General features: G+C 34.0%; 1 protein-coding gene across 2 annotated transcripts; it reads right to left on the bottom strand.

Moving 5' to 3' along the window:
* Positions 1 to 1,097: 1,097 nt before the first annotated feature.
* Positions 1,098 to 15,332, bottom strand: LOC142624436 (vacuolar protein sorting-associated protein 35A-like). Of its 2 annotated transcripts, XM_075798001.1 has the most exons (21): positions 15,101 to 15,332; positions 14,890 to 14,986; positions 14,649 to 14,772; positions 14,368 to 14,553; positions 13,901 to 13,988; positions 12,914 to 12,970; positions 12,719 to 12,808; positions 12,485 to 12,607; positions 7,351 to 7,485; positions 6,455 to 6,571; positions 5,037 to 5,276; positions 4,894 to 4,959; positions 4,546 to 4,635; positions 3,946 to 4,035; positions 3,489 to 3,578; positions 3,221 to 3,289; positions 2,719 to 2,799; positions 2,507 to 2,614; positions 2,303 to 2,406; positions 1,835 to 1,948; positions 1,098 to 1,743 (listed from the first exon to the last, which is right to left on the bottom strand). In XM_075798001.1, exons 1-21 carry the CDS (start codon positions 15,191 to 15,193, stop codon positions 1,533 to 1,535), a joined length of 2,373 nt encoding a protein of 790 aa, XP_075654116.1. In that variant the 5' UTR covers positions 15,194 to 15,332; the 3' UTR covers positions 1,098 to 1,532. The 2 variants fall into 2 exon arrangements, with proteins under 2 accessions (XP_075654116.1, XP_075654117.1); XM_075798002.1 differs by lacking the exons at positions 13,901 to 13,988; positions 14,368 to 14,553; positions 14,649 to 14,772; positions 14,890 to 14,986; positions 15,101 to 15,332 and having other exon boundaries at positions 12,891 to 12,941.
* Between the last annotated feature and the right edge of the window lie 3,808 nt (positions 15,333 to 19,140).

The raw sequence follows: 19,140 nt of genomic DNA on the forward strand, positions 1-19,140 counted from the left end.
ATCAAATGCCTGGCTCTAGAATAAAACTGCTCCCCAAATGAGATTAAAGCTGATAATAAAAGGATTAAGAATCAGGCTTTCTGTTAAGTTAGGTTAATCACCACAGGATATTCCTTTTACTTCAGGAATGCCTTTGCCAATCAGCTAAATGGTTATTGAGAATGTAAGCTTTGCTTGAACTTTCTGCAGCCTCTAGCAGTGAGCTCTTTGATTCTTCAATGCAATGTGAACCTGTAAGAGAGAGGGTCAACGTGCTAGATGAACATTCTCCGTATGAGAACTTAGATGAACGTTATTTTCTTCTTACCTTGTTATCTTGTCTCATCCTGTGAATAAGCTGCCTTGATTCTACATGACAAAAGGACTGCTTAGACGCTCCCACTAATAAAAGAAGTTTAGTCAAAGTCCCAATTACTGAGACAAACCGACTAAAGCAAGTTTGGTTTTACTTTACTGACTAGCGAAAAGTTTGATGTAATTCAGACCCTGTTTGATAATTACACTTCTTTTTGACAAATGAGATGAGATGAACTACTACCTCATTAGGTGAGCCATGAAATTCAAAAACAACTGCTCGAGCTTTAATTTATAACTTTGCTAGTCTAGCATTACCAATGCTGGTTTAGTTCGCTGATAAAATAAGCTTTGAGTTTGTCTGTGACGAAATAAAAGGCTTCCATAGGGCCCGCAAAAAAAGACCGAAAAATCTGATTGAAATTGAAATGAAATATTGGGAGCTTGAACAGGACATCACGAGCTCGAGAGCATATATTTGCTAATACTCATGTCCAATAAGCAGTCAATATGATGAGTAGAATGGTGCTGGGAGAGCTTGGTAGTACAATAAACTCTGGCAGAAAGGGAGATAAATTCCGTGTTATGGATATTTTTCCCCTGTATAACTTTCAGTTTTTTTGCTTCTTGATTACCAAATATAAAAAATCTAGCTTCTTATTATTATTATTTTTTTTTAAGAAACGAAGTGATTCATATCTTTTTGTCTCGCCTTTAACAAATATATAAGCTATCAGATGCCAAAATCAACTATCGGTACCTCCCTTCAAAAAGAACTGGGCATCCCACCTTAGCATACAGAATTGTAGAAAATCTCAAAATTTAATGTAAAGATATGTCGAGTTTATTTTTTACATCAACACAAGCTCTCCCCCCTCCAAAAAAAAAAAAAAACAAAACAAAACAAAAAGATATGGCAGGATTTGTGTTCGGGAATGAATTCCTTGACCAACATAAAATTTTTAAATAGAACTAATAAGGTCCAAGTGCTCAGTGTGTCAATAGATGTTAGCAATGTGGCACAATTAGCATACAAAATGCCTAGTACAGATGAATGCTAACCTAAATTCAACATTGCATCTGACTAGGAAACACAAAGCAACTTGAACATCAGGCATATAACATACACTTGATTTGTTGGTTGAATATGGAAGTTAATGGCAGTTCTGAACCATGCATCAATTACAACTCGTCTGCTGCTCCAACAAGATAGACACAGCATCTAGTCCTCCAGCCAGTCACACCTTGATGAGCTCATATTTCTCTCCCACTGCACCACCTTTCTGTTTCTGGAACTGAATGTACCGTAGTGTGCTGGCAAAGAAAGCATCTGCAGCTGGATCTGGTGTGGTAGAGTCACTTTGCATTTCAGTTGTAATTAATTCAATCAGGCCTTGGATTGTAGAAATAGTGATCTGGGGATTCCCTTTCTCAAAGAAATAAAGGTACCTGCAATAAGGGTAACACTGTCCCACCTTTAGACAAATAATTGAAGAAACTGAAGAACTGAGGTTTTGTGAAGTCAGGGCAAAGCTTTTACTTGTTTAGTATCTCAACAAATAGTGTCACCGATCCAGTGCTACCTCGTGTTGCATTGGTCATTTGTTGAGCAGCATTTGCAATTCTTAATGCACGCTTTAGGCAAAGCAGAACTCTAAGGGAAGAAAAAAAAAAGTAACATTTAAAACAAATTAATAATAAGAAGTTAATAATAAGAGTATTAATAATAAATTTAGTAAGTTCAGAACTAGAAAATTCACATCTTCCTTACAAAAATTTGGGAAATCAACCCTCCTCCCACCCACCCCCACTTCCCTTCTTTTTTGGTACAAAACTATGAAATTCTTCTAAATAACAATATTTGCCATGAGATTGCCAAAATTGTCAGCATGATCACACTCGAAGTGGAATATCACTGACAAGTGCATATAAGGCTGCACAGCCATAAGTATGCGCGCGCGCGTGTGTGTGTGTGTTTTGGGGGGGGGGGGGGGGGGCAGTAACACACCTCTCTCCATCTTTCATATTCTCCTGATCATCAACCCAGAAGAGATGTGAGCACGCGTAAACAGCTCTACACTGATCAGGTTTCTTTAAAAGCTTCGCAGAATACTGTCAAAAGAAAGGCATCAAATGCAGGTTTTAAGTTTTTTTTTTTTTAAAAGAGAGACTAATATGAGTTATGCAAAAATTTTGAAACTCTAGAATCTACCCCTGTGGCCTTGTGTGTTAAAGTATCCCTGTTCTCAACGCCGAAGACATGCATCCTCTGAAGAGTCCCTACTATTAAATGTATTGCAGTCACCTGTGCTTTGGAATCCTATAATGGCAAACACATGCAAGGAAAAAATATAGAGAGGAATTAAAAAAAAAGAAAAAAAAAAAGTGTAATAGGACTAGTTCCCAAGTTGACAGTCAACTTACAGAAATTTCTTCTTCATACAGAATATATGCTTGGGTGAAAAACTCATAAGCAACAGGTTCTAAATCACAGTCATTTGCAGCCTAACAGAAAACAAAAGAGAAATGCAAGTTAGCAAGTGTCTTAATCCAATTGTATCTATAATAATATATAAAACTAAACCCTTCAATTTTTTGTTGACTTCTTATGATACTAACACACTTTTGAAAGCCCACATTTTTCCATGTCAGATTTGAGCTTTTTTTTTTTATTAAGCTTAAATTCTATAAGGATTCCCTATAAAACCACCTAATTTGTACCCTCCATTAGAATATTGAAATATCATATTTTCTTTAAATTGTAGAATAAATAGTTCTATATATGTTTTCTTAATAAGTAAAATAAATAGTTCTATATAGAAACACAATCATAATAATGGCTTATTAATAATTACCATAATTGTCAAATTTTATATTTCGGAAAAAAAAAGGGAGAGATCATATTTTGTTGAACAGTTCCATGTACCTCAGCACATTGTAGATATAACTGTAACGACAGTTCAGGTGCTGGAACAATTGACAGAGCCTCTATAGTCTGAAACAAAAAAGTGGAAACTTACTAAAAACACAAAAATAGATTAATAAAATAACTCAAACTGCACAGATAGACATGAGATCTGTGCATCCAAAACATTGTATACATAAAACATAGAAAAAATGAAAACAGAAATGGATACACATTTGACAACTGAAAAAAAAAAAAAAAACTCCAACTCATTTCAGTGAAAATTCACCTGATTCAAAAGTTGAAAAATTTTCTTTGGTGTAGTTGATGTCTCATCTCCAAAAGGATTTTCTTCTTGGCCTTGTAACTGCCTAACCAACTGCACATTACAGAAAACACAAAGCACATAAGTGCAAAAAATCTGGTTTTTCTTTTCACAAAATTAAGTGTAATGCACACCTCCTGGTGCTTACTACTTGTTCCAACATACACAAATGTTTCTACAATGTTTCAACTATTAGAGATGCAAGCCAAAAAATAGGATAAGCCATTCCACATACCACCATGGACCATGGACCATGGATAATTACACGATGGTTATCCCAGGAATCATAACAGCAGTTTTGACAACTTTTTTTTTTTTTTTTTGATAAGCAGCAGTTTTGACAACTTACAACATGTTAGTATCAAATGTAACAGAAAAACATTTTACATTTGTTGAATGAGTTAGATAGGCAGATGCAGACCTTAAGACAAGAGAAAACAAGAGGAGGTACAGTAAATGGTAGACGCTTTGGTCCTCCAGTCAAAATATGCTTCTTCACAGTACAAATGACCTGCAATTCAGCACATGAATTACAGTAAAATAGTACTCAAATTCATGCAGGAGCCCTTCAAAAAGAAGGAAGTAATGCATTGAAATGAACAAGAGCAAGACAATTATATCATGATGGCAATAGAAACTTGTATATTAAGCTCCAAGAGGTGGAAGTAGAATCAAGCCCAACAGAAGAAACACTATTCCATTTGAGGTACTCATCAGTCATTCCAAACAAAAGTGAACTTTTTAACATAAGAAATGAAATTAGCCATCAGACTTCAAGCCCAGCTTCTGAGATATGACAAGTTGATATTTACAAGAAAATCAAGCACAGGAATGAATAATTGGAAGGGAGAGAGAATTCTATATACTCAGCAACGTTTTAATTTCTCCAACACTCGCATGGATTAAAGCCTCTTTCATTTGGAAAACCCCAGCTGTTGCACTTGAGATGATAGATTAAAGATCTGGTACGTTGTTTATAAAAATATGAGAAGCTTGCAGGAACATTTCACAAGAAAAATACCTTAAACATTTCTTCAGGATCTTCATTGTAAAGCATCTGAATAAGACGTGAAACAGAATTCTGCTCCTCCTTGAAATCATCCTCATCAATCTAAGGAGTAAATAAATTTTAAAAAAATACGTAAATAAACACAAACTTTCAGGAGCATTACAGTAATGCTCATTTTCCAAAAAAACTAATTAAAATGCAATAATAGAACAAATAAAAAATAGCTAAAACTAAGAACATATATAATTTTTTATAGGTAATAAGAACATAAAACATTTACTGGTGGAATATTTCACAAGAAGCATTAAAAAATGAATATCATTAAGATATATATGACTTAGTAAGTGAATTACAAATGACCTCGTCATGAAGAGTCCCATCTAAATCCTTGACAAGCCCCCTCACTAATTCAAACAGTGCCTCAACCTATAAACACCAAACAAGCCACATTATTACAAAGTACAATTAAAAAAGACAGCATAAACAATAAATTAAAGACATACCTTATCAGAAGTAGAAATACAAGTTTTATTTTTCATTATGCTTTGAATTATAACAGTTGACATGACTTTGTTTGTTTCGTTGTCCAGGTATTCCATGACATGGGGATAATTTGAAAGCTTCAAGGCAGTGACAATGTCATTATATTTCTCAAGTGGAGCAGTTAAAAGTGCAACAATCTGTTTTGTTGCTTTGCTATCGGTTATCTTTCCTTTGCCAGAGAGCTTCTTGACACATGCACCCTGGAAAAATAAAAAGGAGAGAGAGAGAGGAGATAAGGGATGTCTTCCAGGCTTAACTTCACTTGGTACAATATCTTAGTATGTCCCAATTAGAAACAATCCATTCAACAACTTCCACAATAACATAAAGCAGAGTTAGCAAATCAGTTTGTAACAACTAAATGAGACATCAGTACATGGACACAGATTACAAGATCTTTTTTTTCAAACCTTATCAACCTTAATAATCTCAATGCACTCATTATGGCATATTACACTCTACATTTATCCGTTTGTCATCATGTGCTACCCCTCACAGAGGAAAAGGTTCAACCTCCTATGGTTTTGTGTATGAGCAGGTGTTTGTGTGAATCTGTTGTATGTGTGTGTGGTGGTAGTGGCACCAATGGATGGGGTAGGAGGCCCCATGTAAATGCTGTACGAAAGCTAAATAGGAGCCTGAGTAATAACTTGAAAAAAATTTAAAGTGTAAGCTCATTGTTTTTTTTTTTTTGATGATGTGGAACCTCACCAAGGCAAAGGCCCTTTGGACCCACCCCTGGGGAATAAACCACAAATGCATGATCCCACCTGCCTAAACCATGTATCAAGTAATCTAGGGGAACTCCTATTGGGGATTGAACTCACGATGTCTAGGTCTACACTACAGCTCATCCCAAGCCTCCAACCATTAAGTTACGCTTTGACAAGTTAGTTCATTGTATTTCTTCCATAGGGAATACTGTGCTTTATTTATAAAAAAAAAATTGTATAAACAACCACATCACGGCATATAGCATGTTTAAAATTAAATTCATAAAGGTTTTATTTCACAGAAAAAAAAAATCAAGGATTTAGTCTTTTGGGGTCATTCATATGAATATTCAAAATTTTGTATTAAGCAATTGTTGTGATACATCAACGGCACAAGCTACAAGGGAAGAGCCTTATATTTGTCGTCAAGGATGAACCTTTTAACAACTCGAATGGCAAGTGAAGATTAGCCTTGCCATCTATGCTATTATATAAAGCCACAAGTTGATTTTAACATATTACTTAGATTGTCCCTGAAGTTTGAAAATCCAAAAATGAACCAATTTACTTGGGTGCTGAAGATCCTAACTGTTTTCTGGGAAGAAAAGATAGGACAAGGAAAGTGAAACATGATTATGTTAAATCAGCTTGAGAAGGAAGCATACCAACACTTGATCCGCATAATCAAGTCGATCAGGGTGGACATGAAGAGTGAACGTAAGAAGAGAAGAATATAGAGTTACAACTCCAACAGTAGGCATGTCAACTTGTGCTTCTATCACCTACATCAACATATAAACATTAAATGATATTGCAAATATAAATATATGGAGAGAGAGAGAGAGAGGATGGGAGAGGGCCTTTTTTTTTTTGGGGGGGGAGAAGGGGGTTTGGTGAGACAGAAATAAAAAAGTTACAATTGTGCATCAAGAAAGTTTTAAGTACAGGTCAACCTTGGTCCAACTAAGTAGAAGTAGTTACTCATACTAAAAATAAAAGGACAAAGTTTACCTCCAAACCGGTTTGGAGAAAAATTTCATCCACGTGTATTTCTAGTCACATGACCTATTTAATGAGTCATGTAACTTGTTTAAATAATTTAATAAGTCGTGTGACTTGTTTAAATAATTTAATAAGTCATGTGATATAATACACATGATGGTTTCATGAATCCCAAAATAATGGGATGGAGGAGATTCCTGGCAAAACTTCGTCCAAATAAAAAAGATAAAATACATTGTTGGTCCCTAAACTTTAGCCTGTGATTGCTTTAGTCCCTGCATTTAAAGTGATCACTTTCAGTAGAATGATTACATGTTGGATTTTGGAACGTCATCTAAGGGACTAAAAGTGATCACTTTAACTTCAAGAACTAAAAAGTGGTCACTTTAAACTTCAAGAACTAAAAAGTGGTCACTTTAAACTTCAAAGACTATATTCACTCATGGGCCAAAATTTAGAAACCAAATGTATTTTTCCTATTAGAAAAAGAATAGTTCCATTATTTAATTTCCATATTCTTTACTCTTTAGAAATGTTAAATGGGATAAGCAACAATTACCTTCCCTATGGCATTGCTCAATTTGGAAAAAGCTTCTACTTGCAAGAACTCAGGCAACACTTCTGTACTTGAAGCAGCATAATTGGAAAGCCTTTCCATTAACTGGGATAGCACTGTCTTGATGTCAACAGATGGCTGAGAAACACAGAATGACACAAAGGGGAGAAACATGAGAACTTAGTGGGATGCATACTACTGTGGTTATATTATAAAGATGACTATATATGTTGATGGGATGGTTCCAAACAAGGAAATTTCCAATCTACTTTATATCTCATTGATCAAGGGCATCAAACTTTAGCATTATCATTAAGTTTACTCTTTATCATAAACGGAGAGCAATATTATGTGCATTCATTAAATTACAGCAAATCTAACCCATTGCAATGCAATATGCACTTCTATTGATAGATGATAAGGGTTCACACAGGTCCTGACTGATGCCCAGCACATTTCAAATCTCTGAATTCATATCAATTTTGTTAAATTTAATCACTTAATTATAATTCTAACACTCCTCCTCACTTGTGGGCTTAAACCTCCCCTTAATAAATGGGGGGCCAACAAGTGGGAATTCAACATTTTAAATGGGAGATAGACAGAAGACAAGGATTGAACTCAGGATTTCCTGCTCTGATAACATGTTAAATTACCAATTGTCTCAAAAGCTTAAGCTATTAAGATACGGTAAATTTAGTGTGCGTTTGGATACCAATTAAAAAGCCAGCTTATTTTACTATTCAACTTATTTTTGTTACTATTCATGATTCCACTGCACTTTTTGGTACTATTCATAGGTCTCATTGTACTATTTCAGCTAACTTTTACTTTTATCTACAGTACTTTCAACAAAAAGTTTTCAGTTTCAGCAAAATAAGTGAATCCTAAACAAACCGTTAATCACTTAACCATAATTCTAACAATTAAAATCTAGATATCCCAATGCCACCATCATTTCAAATCTCTGGATTCAACAAAGTACCTTTCCTATAAGATGGGTTGAAAAAAAGGGAAAGAGCTTATGATGCAGGCAGCAAAAAGCTGGCTTTGTTTGAATTTTTTTTATTTTAGAATAAGGTGTATTATTGTAATCTTAGATTCTGGACATGGGAATATTTTTGGTCTATTGGGATGTATTTTAGGTCTCTAGTGTTGTTGGATTTTTAATACTTATCTAGTTTGGACTTAATGTCCATTTGGGAACAACTTATTTAGTTTTTTTTTTGAAAACTTTTTGCTGAAAGTGTGCTAAAGTATACTTGTACTTTGAAAATGTGAGAAACATAAGAAAAAGTAAGGTTCTAAAAAGTTACATAGAAGCTAAAAGCTGAGCTTATAAACTCTAGCCAAATAGACACTCGGTCGTCAAAGTTTATGGAGTCTATATCCTATAAGGCTCACATATTCACATATTAGTTGTCTATTTATATGAATGTAATGCTTTTTATTTAATACGGAATATGGTTTCTAGATATTTCAGAAGCTATGAAGCTTCATTTAAGGGCTTGTGTGATGCTTAGATTTATCAATAATCAGTCCTTTTCACTTTCAATTTTTCTTTGAATTTTCTAGCAATTTCTCTTTGAAAAGGGTTTGTACGCATCCATTTATGTGTCATTCTCCTTTTTTTTCTAATAAAAATTTTACTTATCAATTTTCCATTCTTTTTGTAATTCTTTTAGGTTACAGAGTGTTCATCATTGTGAGCTTGACTAAACTATTATTTTAATAAAGTTCCTTACTTATCAAATAAGGAATTTTCTACATTTTCCCATCAATTTCCAGCCAAGGCTATATCTGAATTTATAGCTATTATTTCACTAAAATTGTTAGGAACCCAGAAATGTATGGAAATGGATGTAAACTGTATGCGAATTAACTTAATTTGAGGTAGTCACCCTCCATAGAGAAATATTAAGAGAGAAAGGAAATGCACTAAGAAAGGAACTGGTTTATTCTTCCAAGAAAAATCAAATGATGGTTACCTGCACTATTTTTATTTTATAGAACTCAGGATTTCTTCCTATTGCTTCACATGGCTCAATCCTATTAGCTTATTAATTAAGCATGTGCTCTCACCAATTAACCCATGTGATTATAGAGTTAAATGTACCAATAAATCTAAATAACTCTATCCTAACATGTGTAATTAACTAACTACGACAATTATTAGGATATCACAACAAGTGTGGGTTTCCTAACAAAAATCGCAACCTTTAAAACGCTAATGCATCCGCTATACTTTAACCACATAATTTTTAGCTATTCTTTCACTAAAATCCCCTAAAAAGCCATATGGAGGGTTAAGGCTCCTCAGAGAGTGACGAAGACAAGAAAGAGCTCAAGGAAAAAGAAGATTAAATATACAAAGATTCACGAATTGTGGTCTAGTTTTGATGTCGGACTTTCTTAGCACCTTTGATAGGTCATTTTAGTTATTAGTATTAAGTATTTTAGGTTGAGAAGTTGTTGGATCAGTTTTAATTAAGTTCTATTAGAATAAGGGCAATTTGGTAATTTACAGAAATCTGGAATGGGCTGTCCTGGGCTGTACCAAAGGCCCATGAGTCTTATTTTATGTTTACGTATTATTAAGTCTTTTATTTAATTATTATTAGTATTCCCATTCATTCTAGGAATAGGTTACTTAGGGTCCGTCTGTTTGGGTGGAAAATAGGAAAGATGAAAAATAGAGGAAGGAAAATAGGGTGAAAAAAATTTATTTTTCACTGTTCGTTTGGGGAAGGAAAATAAGGAGAGAAAATTGGGGAGAAAGTTCTCTCCGGGCCCACCTTTTTTTTCCTTCCAAATCGGAAGGAAAATCTGAAGAGAAAAGTGTTACGGTAGCACTTTTACAAAAATACCATCTTCCCACCTATTTTTTTTCGACGTTCTCTCTTTTTTTTTTTTCATCGTGACTTGAAACAACATTCTCTTCTCCTTTTTTTTTTCTTTTTTTTTTTTTCACGTGACCTGAACGTTCGTTTTTTTTTTTTTCAACGTTATCTGAACTCTCTTCTTTTTTTATTTTTTTTTACGTAACGTTCTTTTCTTTCTTTTCTTTTCTTTTTTTTTTCCAACGTGACCTAATCTAATTTTTACATTATAATAATATAAATTTATATATATGATGTGATAAATTTATATTATGTAATGAGTACAAATAAATCTATTTTTTACATATTATGTAACAAGGGTATAATAGTCAATTTATATAAATTACATTTTCCATCCTTCCATTTTTCTCTCCAACCAAACAAAAGAGTTTTCCACCCTCCCACTTTTTCACCCCTCCAACCGAACACACGAGAGAAAACTAAATATTTTCCATCCTCCCACAATTTTCCATCCTTCTACTTTATCACTTCTCCAACTGAATGAACCCTTAGAGTCCAAGTCCTAATAGGAAAAGGATAACTATAGCCTCTATATAAAGGCTCTTTTGTAGTCATGTTATTTCAGAATATTTTGATTAATAAAATTCAGCAGCTTATTTTAAGCTTTGTTCGTGTGATGCAAACTTCTCTGAGGTGTGATGCCAAGGAACCCTAGGTGTGATGCTTAGGAAGACCTAGGTGTGATTGCCTAGTGTTTAATTTATGTTATTTTCTATTATCCCCTGTTTAAGCCCCAAGCAGCCATCAACATTCATTCTTTTCTAACCTAAACTCTTAAACAACAATCCTTATTCAAGAATTCATCAAGAAACCTCGTATAGCGCTGAATCTTCTTAACGGTCCTGCATCAGAGAGTTTCCTTTTCAGCGTGGATAGTGGCTTAGGGAAAAATTCTTACTTGTGATAACCTCCTCAAGAGGGGTTATTCAAAGGGGTTATTCAATGGTTAGTTGGTGTTGTATGTGCCGCTATGGTGGGGAGACTATAGACTACTTTTTGATACATTGCAGTCTGGCTTTTGAGTCGTGGAGTTATGTTTTTAGGATGTTTGGGATTTAGCGGGTATTACCGGAGAAGGTTCTTGATTAATTATGTGGATGGAGAATAGGGGGGTCTAATTGTAGAGGGAAAGAAATTGAAGTACTTTTAAAGTGGAGTGCTGCACACCAACTCAATTGCTAGCACCCTTCACTAATTCTCTTTATGAGTGGTCCTTTTCTTTGGGTCTTACAGATAGTAATAATGTCAATCTTTCACAGAACCAATTCATATGGAGATATTTTTTCCGTTTGTAATTCTTGAGGCTACTTCGTGACTGTTTGTAATTCTTGAGGCTACTTCGTGACTTTTTCCATGTAGTCTCATTTCAGTAAAATTATTCTCACCTATCACAACCAAGAATAAATATAAAGAATCGATCTCTCAAACAGCTTCAAAATTAGCAAATACTCACATAAGCCAATACACTATTCCCGAATTACAGTTTGCTGCCCAGGAGCAGCCATCCAAATGCTAAGTTTTCTCCACTGTTTCATCCCCAAATCCTACCCTTCCAATTCACCATTGAAATCATATATTCACTATTATGCTCCAGATCTTTTCCAGACACATCCCGGACAAAAAAATTAAAAAGAGAGCTCAAATCCAGCAAAGCCCCGACTGCCAAATAACATCCAGCAGCTCTTATTGTCTTCTAGTGATTTGGAACAGTCAATATTCAGCCTTGCCTAGCTTAAATTGATCTTTGTAACCAAAAAGCCCAGTCCCACATAGATTTCTAATCTTGAGTCACCAAAAGCCTTTTAAGAAACCAGCCTCAATATCCATCATTGCTACTCCCTACTTCAATTTTGCTTTCGCATTTAATGATTGTAAGGTTTATGTTTGGCAACAGCCTTTTCTTATAGCTTTTTAGCTTATGTACAGCCCTTTCAAGCCTCACTTCTTCTAGGTACAACTATACTTTAACTAACTTTTAGAAAATAGGAAAACAAGCTTTCAAAAAAAAAGCTACATCCACACGCACTAACTTTAACCATAAAGGAATTTGTTTTTAAGTATGATGAAAAGATTTAAGTATGACTTTTGAAGAATAATAGAGAAAAAACATGAATAAACAACATAAACTACAATAACCATGTACACTTATGTTTCTCATTTTCTGAGACAATATTATTCACAAGTTGTGTAAAAAGGAAAGGTCAATGAGACTAAACAATGCATATTATGGAACCTACCTCAAGCAGAGGGCAAGCACCCAAAAGTACATCAAGTGTTTGCAAGTGATACTCATCAGGAAAGACTTGAATTATGCAATCCATCAAATAGAATTGAGCAAGCTCATCTTTACAATTGACAACCTGGCAAAAAACAATTTATATGAAAAATCCCTCACATGATAGTTATTAAATAGAAGTCAAATATCCATAAGCCTCCAAAAAGTAATCAAGATAAAACAGAACATATCAGACCTGCTCCAGGACTCTAGGAAGGACACCATCTTTGTACATATCAAGGTCAATACCCTCAATCTGACTGAGGACATGCAGGTTCTTCCCCACCTAATGAATATACAAGGGTGCGAAAAGAAGCATTCTGTAAGTGTACACTGAGTATGTACACAATTTATTGCAGTGAAATTACCAGATATGGGTTACTGATATTACAAGATCACGCAGCTCGCTCCTTTCTTTCTCCCGTTTCTCCTTATCCCGGGCAGGTCCCTGCAGACCAGAAAGCCCGATAGCAAGCCTCAACACAGGATCAGCTAAGAGTATGAATGATTCACAAGCACTATAACACCTGCATGACCAGAAATCATGCCCTCATGATATTACCTTCCAGACATGCAGCATTGTGTCATTGCTATTTAAGGCTCAAGGCACACTTAAGTGCTAATGTCTCTTAGAGCCAAACCACAAAGGAAGGCATGAGCCCAGTGAAGCAAAGTGCATGTTTTCAAGACACAAAGCAAGCCTAGTTAAAATGAAAATTGGGTGATATTGCAACTGCAACATGCAATGATGTAGTCAATTTATACATTATTTCAAATTCCACCAAGCATATGGCTTTATCAAATATGTTTTAGACCAAAATGCATTTATCCAATAGTAATTATAAAAAAATTTCTAATATTTGAACATCAAACCTAGCAAACATAACTAAAAGCAATCAGCAGAGCTAGGATTTGTGGAGACAAATTTCCTTCCATTTACTTTAATGTTCTAACTTTACACATTTGGCATCAAAAGGATGAAAAACGATAAGCACATGAAATACCCAAAAATAAATATGCACAGCAAGGTAATATGGCAAATTGCCACCAACAATCATAGAAAATAGGAAAAAGAGTGACTATCAAAATTTGAAAAATAAAAGTTTCCATAAGCCGGATTGAAGTTCCATGAGCTTCACTTGGTATAGACAAAATGGTGGCTTGTGGTTCACCAAAAAAAAAAATTTAAATAATCAAAAGCTTTTGTGCTTAAGCTAAGCCATAATGCTCCTTGTTGACTACCAAAAGGCGCTACATAAAAACCATACTGAACTTCAAACCTAAAGCATTATCAAGCATGCTTTCAATAACATTAATTGTGGTCCCATGCATGTCCAAACATAAGAAAAGGTAACAATTCACAGGTATCTCAACCAACCTGATGTTGCATCCGCACCCAAAGTTTGTTCATTTCTGTGAAGTTTTGGAGCACAAACTCAACAGCATCTGTAACAGTGTCAGCATCTCTGCAGGGGTAAAGTAAGCCATTGAATTCACAAGCACAGAGTATAAAAAGGTCTATTTTACACCCAATACAAACACGATACAAAAGAAATAACTCAAACGGGTTAAATTACGACATATTAATTAGATAAACTTGATACTAATAACTTAACTAAATCTATGTTAAGATATGTTCAGAAGGCATTCATTCTGGTCATCTTAATTAAGCTAGAAATAGAAGTTAACTGCAGACACAAGTCATTCTGGCATGTGCCTCGAGTCTCGACCATATCCACGAAAACCTTCAATGGACACCGACCCACCAAATCTTCCTCCACTCAATCACATATAGGAATGCTTTCACCTAAGAACTAGAACAAAATAACAATCTAGTTCCCTTACCCTTCATACTCAGAACCAATATCAGGCAATTTATCCCTACTGACTTGAGAAAGGTAACTCCTTAGAAAGAGGCCACGCAGAGGATGCTGAATGCCGCGGCACATTTCGACTAGATCTTTAAGAACATCCTTAGCAGGAGCTTCCTTAGATTTAATGTATACAGATCCTACTGTACATAGTAAATACCTGATCGAGATCACAAATAATTATTACAAATAAAAAAAAAAATGCTCACTTTAATTATGGAAATGGAAGGGGTTAAGAGTGTAAATATCACTTACAATCTGGGCAAAATGTTACCGGCGTGTTGAACAAGCTCGTACAGATCGATAATGGAGCAGCCACGACGAGTCTCTTCCTTGAAGAACATCTCCAACTTCCTCAATTCATCGAATGCACGCATATCTAACAAGTCGAGCATTACAAAAAAAAAAAAAAACCAACCAATCAACAAAGCCATAGAAAAATCAATTGCGTTTTGATCAAAGAGAACGGATCGGATAGAGAGAGAGAGAAACTCACAGAGTTCGTAGTATTTGTGAGGGGAAAGCTTCGAAGTCCGAAGCTCGGAGAGCATCTGAGCCGAGTATTTCAAGGCATCTCGAAGATTGTTCGAGTCCTAAAAAAAAAAAATTGTTAGAATCAGAGAAATTAGGGCTTTAATATGCAAATTGTAGCGATTTTCTTTGTTTTTCTCGAGAAACAAACAGAGGCTAGGAATAGGAAGGATTACCAGAGCGCGGTGCATGTAGAAAGCGTTCTGTTGGAGACCGGCGATCCCAGCGGCCAACCATTTCTCTTCGTCTTCAGCTACGTCTGAGATCATTTTCTCTCTCTCTCTCTCTCTCTCTCTCTCTCTCACTCACTCTCTCTCCTTTTCAGGTTGCGTTTTGACTTAGCTCTCTGGGGTAGACTAACTTGGATCGGGTGCAAATGATATACTGGATTTTGATTTTGATATTTGATATATTCTCAAAATCGATTCGGGGTTTCCGGTTGTGGCTGTTATGCTATGCCTGAACCATTGGGTGAGTGAATCTACGCCTTGACCAACTTTCGTTTTGCGGATTTGCTTAGAAGCTTACCGTGTGTCAACTAACTATGTGGGGTGGACCCCATGTCCATTGGAATTTAGAACAACAATCCATTTAGATTCCCTTTCATGACATGGCTGCCTCGTAATATTTTTGCAACAAATATTAAATTTCAGGATGTTATTAATTGTTATTCAAGTCAAATTAGAGCAAAATAACTTATCCTTTACAATTTATTGTAAGAATATTGTGAATGTAACAATTTTTTTAAAATATCAAATTTATTTTTCAAAATATATATATAAATTTTTTTTTCAAAAAATTATACAATTTTATTCAGGTTCAAATTAGAGTAGAAATAACTTACCATCTAGAATTTTTTGTAAGAATATTATGGATGTAGCCGTTCTCTTAAAACATTAATATTTTTTTTTTCAAAAAACTATTTTGGTCTCTAAACTTTACTGAATGTTTTTTTTTGTCACAAAATTATTGAAGAAAAAAAATTTCTTCCTTATTTTTGTCTCTAAATTATTAAAAATAAATTTTACAAAATTTAAGGATAAAAAAAGAATTTTTTAAAGTTTAAGCACGAAAAACAAACTTTCTGTAAAGTTTAGAAACAAAATACTTGTTTTAAACTTTTTTTTAAAGTAAAAGTAGAATATGAAAACATGCAGACAAATTAATTTACCAACTATTATTGCATTAGATATGAAAAAAAAAAAACTTGAATAAAGTTTACGAACTTCCCATAAAAAAAATTATTGTAGAAATTAAGGTTGTATTTGTTTGGATGAAAAATATTTTCAAACCGTAAAATATTTTTATTTTTAATAAAAGCCCTCCTAACAAAGGTTGTTTACTTATAACAATTTTCATCTGCTTTAATATCCATATTTGATTGCATTCATAAAAATGATCACAGAAATATTTTTTATTGTTTGACTTGCACAAAATATTATAAGGCTTAATTACAGATTACATCCTCTAATTTTGACCAAAATTCAATTCAGTTTCTTAATTTCATTTTTGTTTAATTTAGTCCTCTAAGTTTCAATTTTATTTAATCCAACCTTCTCATTAGTCTCTTATTTGAATTATGCCATCAATAATCTCTAAAATGATGTTATTTTTAGGTCTGCTTTGGAAAACTTAAGCGAAAATCTTCTTACAAAAGTAGATGAAATGATTTAAGTGAACAAAGTTAAAGTTAGAGAACTAAATTGAGCGAAAATAAAGTAATAGGACTAAATTGACAGAAAGTGAAGTTACATAATTGAATTGAGTTTTAGTTAAAGTTAAAGAGTGCAATTTATAATTTACAATTTATTTTTTTATTTATTATTATTATTATGTGGGCCGTGTTATAGAGATGGCCAAATCAATTGGGTAATGGGTGCCTGACTTGAAAGTTCTGAGTATTACCTGGTTTATCATAGGTAAAAGAGAATCAGGTTGGATTTTACCTTAACCTAAAATTCTTATGTCAATTTGGGTATTACCTGAAACTCGAAATATACTATTTATAAAAATAAAAAAATTATAATTATAATTAAAGATTGGCTAAGCGGGGATATCAAGAAGGTCAATTATGTATTTATGTATAGGGGTAGTGTCTTTGGATCACATCTATATGATTCTCCTATATCCAAAGAATATGACAGTGTTGAATATATAGATGCCTTGCAACCAGACAGATTGGCACCTTAAATGAGGAGTTTAAGTGAAAAAGCTGAAAGGCAAAAATCTGCAGAAAGTTAACTGCAAGAAAGCATGGGAAGCAGTTTACCATGTGGGGATTGGACTTTAGAATTTGTGGTGTGAATTGCAAAACTGACTCTGAAATTTTGAGGATAGTAGTTCAAGATGTGAAGGAACATAAAACGAATCTATTCGATGCTGAGTTTTATGTTCCTTGTGGAGAACTCCCTTCTCTGTGTGCTGAATCTTGAATGTATAGAAGCAGTTTGTTGCCTGATAAGGCAGGTTTGCAGCTAGTGCTGCTTGTATTTGAATTTTGAATATTTGTTGCTTCATTGTGTTGTATGAATAAAATTTTTAAAAATAAAAAAATGTCTGCTTTGGTTTGCTAAATAAAATGCTTTATATGGTTCATGATATATACAGTAAACATTATTATGAATTTCATAAGTTACAAATGCCCAACTGCCGTGGAGAATGAATTAGATGCTTGCAACTCAAATCTTATTGTTTTACATGGAAGAATCATGGTGAATCTACTGAAAATAGAATTCAGAAAACTATCATTAAAAGTAGTTATACTTTATTCATTATATCGGACAGGACTTGAGTAACTTGTAATCAAGGCATACAAGATATCTCCTTACATAAAAGTTTAGATATTTGGCATATTGAGTTCCCACATTAAAGCTAACCAAGTTTTCTCTACATGGTTAAAAAAAATTGATAAGTGCTATGTTTACAACAAATCATAAGTGATTAGTTGTTATTGATTTAAATTTGAACCTACCATTGAGATTACTTTTTTATCCTCACAATAACAATCCGTAACAACCTGCCACTTAGGATTTGTTGTGAAAATATTATGGATATAGCATTTCTCAAAAACATTTCCAGCAAAATGCACAAACACAATTGTCTGGTGACTACAAACAATAAAAATGTAAAATTAAAGATTTTGTTCCTATTGAAAAATTAATAATTCTGCAGGACATGAGGACAAGATTATTATTAGAGTAACCACATCAGTCCATGCAAAATTCCTGTCTATTTCGCAAAAAAAAAAAAAACATATATATATATATTTTTTTTTTCTATTTTACACACCCACTTTTACAAAACACTTACATCAGTTTATCTATTTTATAATCTATTTTATTTAAATAATAATATTTCTTTAATTTTTTATTATATCAAACAAACCACTACCCACGTGACCCCACCCACTTCTTTCTTTCTTTTTCTCTAAACCATCTCCTTCTTTCTTGTTTTCCTTTTCCTTCTTCCTTCTTCTCTTTATTCTTTCTTTTTCTTCAACAGATTTCTCAAACTCAAACCAACCTCACCATCGCCATCATCACACCACCGCCAATAACCCAAGTCAGCCCCAATTGCAGCGACCCACCACCACCACCTTTGATCTTGATGTAGTGCTGCATGGTCTCCACTTGACTTCATCTTGGTTTTGGTTAATTTTAGAGTTTGATTTCATCTGACTTGATTTGTGGTGCCACCTTGATCTATGGTTGAGGCTGGGCAGGGGTGATTTTGTGGTTTTGTTGTGAGAAGAATACAGAGGAGAAGAGCAAGATGAAGGGGGAGAGAGAAAAAAAGAATAATAAAAATCATTTGCACATGAACAGTAACCATGCATATATGCACCATTACTGTAGCAATTTTTATATTTGCACATTTTTGCATTTGCTGATGTGAGTGAATCTTTGGTTAAAATTTGCAAAATTGAACACTTTTTGTATTTTGCAACTACTGATGCGATTGCTCTTAATTTTTTAAGTTAAAAGTTTTAAATTTCAAATCTAAAAATAAATAAATAAAACTCCAAAAAATAGAGTTCAAGTCAGGTCTAGGTATCCATGAGTAAAAAGATCTAAGTAACAATCTGGAATCAAGTATCTACGGGTAAAATTTTTGGTCAAGTTTGGGTATACCTAACCCAAACATGGTCTATGGCCATTCCTAGGTTCTAGTAAGAGTGGTGGTGATGGTGATGGTGATGGTGATGGTGATGGCAACA

This window comes from Castanea sativa, chromosome 2 (genome assembly GCF_040712315.1).
Source record: "Castanea sativa cultivar Marrone di Chiusa Pesio chromosome 2, ASM4071231v1".
NCBI lineage: Eukaryota > Viridiplantae > Streptophyta > Magnoliopsida > Fagales > Fagaceae > Castanea > Castanea sativa.

What these genes read in the sequence shown, in the direction of transcription:
- LOC142624436 (XM_075798001.1), bottom strand. Translation starts at nt 15,193, where the DNA reads ATGATCTCAGACGTAGCTGAAGACGAAGAGAAATGGTTGGCCGCTGGG. An exon ending in GTGCTTGCCCTCTGCTTGAG is followed by an intron (nt 7,486 to 12,484) that starts GTAGGTTCCATA and finishes TGTGTTTCTCAG; the next exon opens with CCATCTGTTGACATCAAGAC. An exon ending in GTATTTCTACTTCTGATAAG is followed by an intron (nt 4,960 to 5,036) that starts GTATGTCTTTAA and finishes TGGTGTTTATAG; the next exon opens with GTTGAGGCACTGTTTGAATT.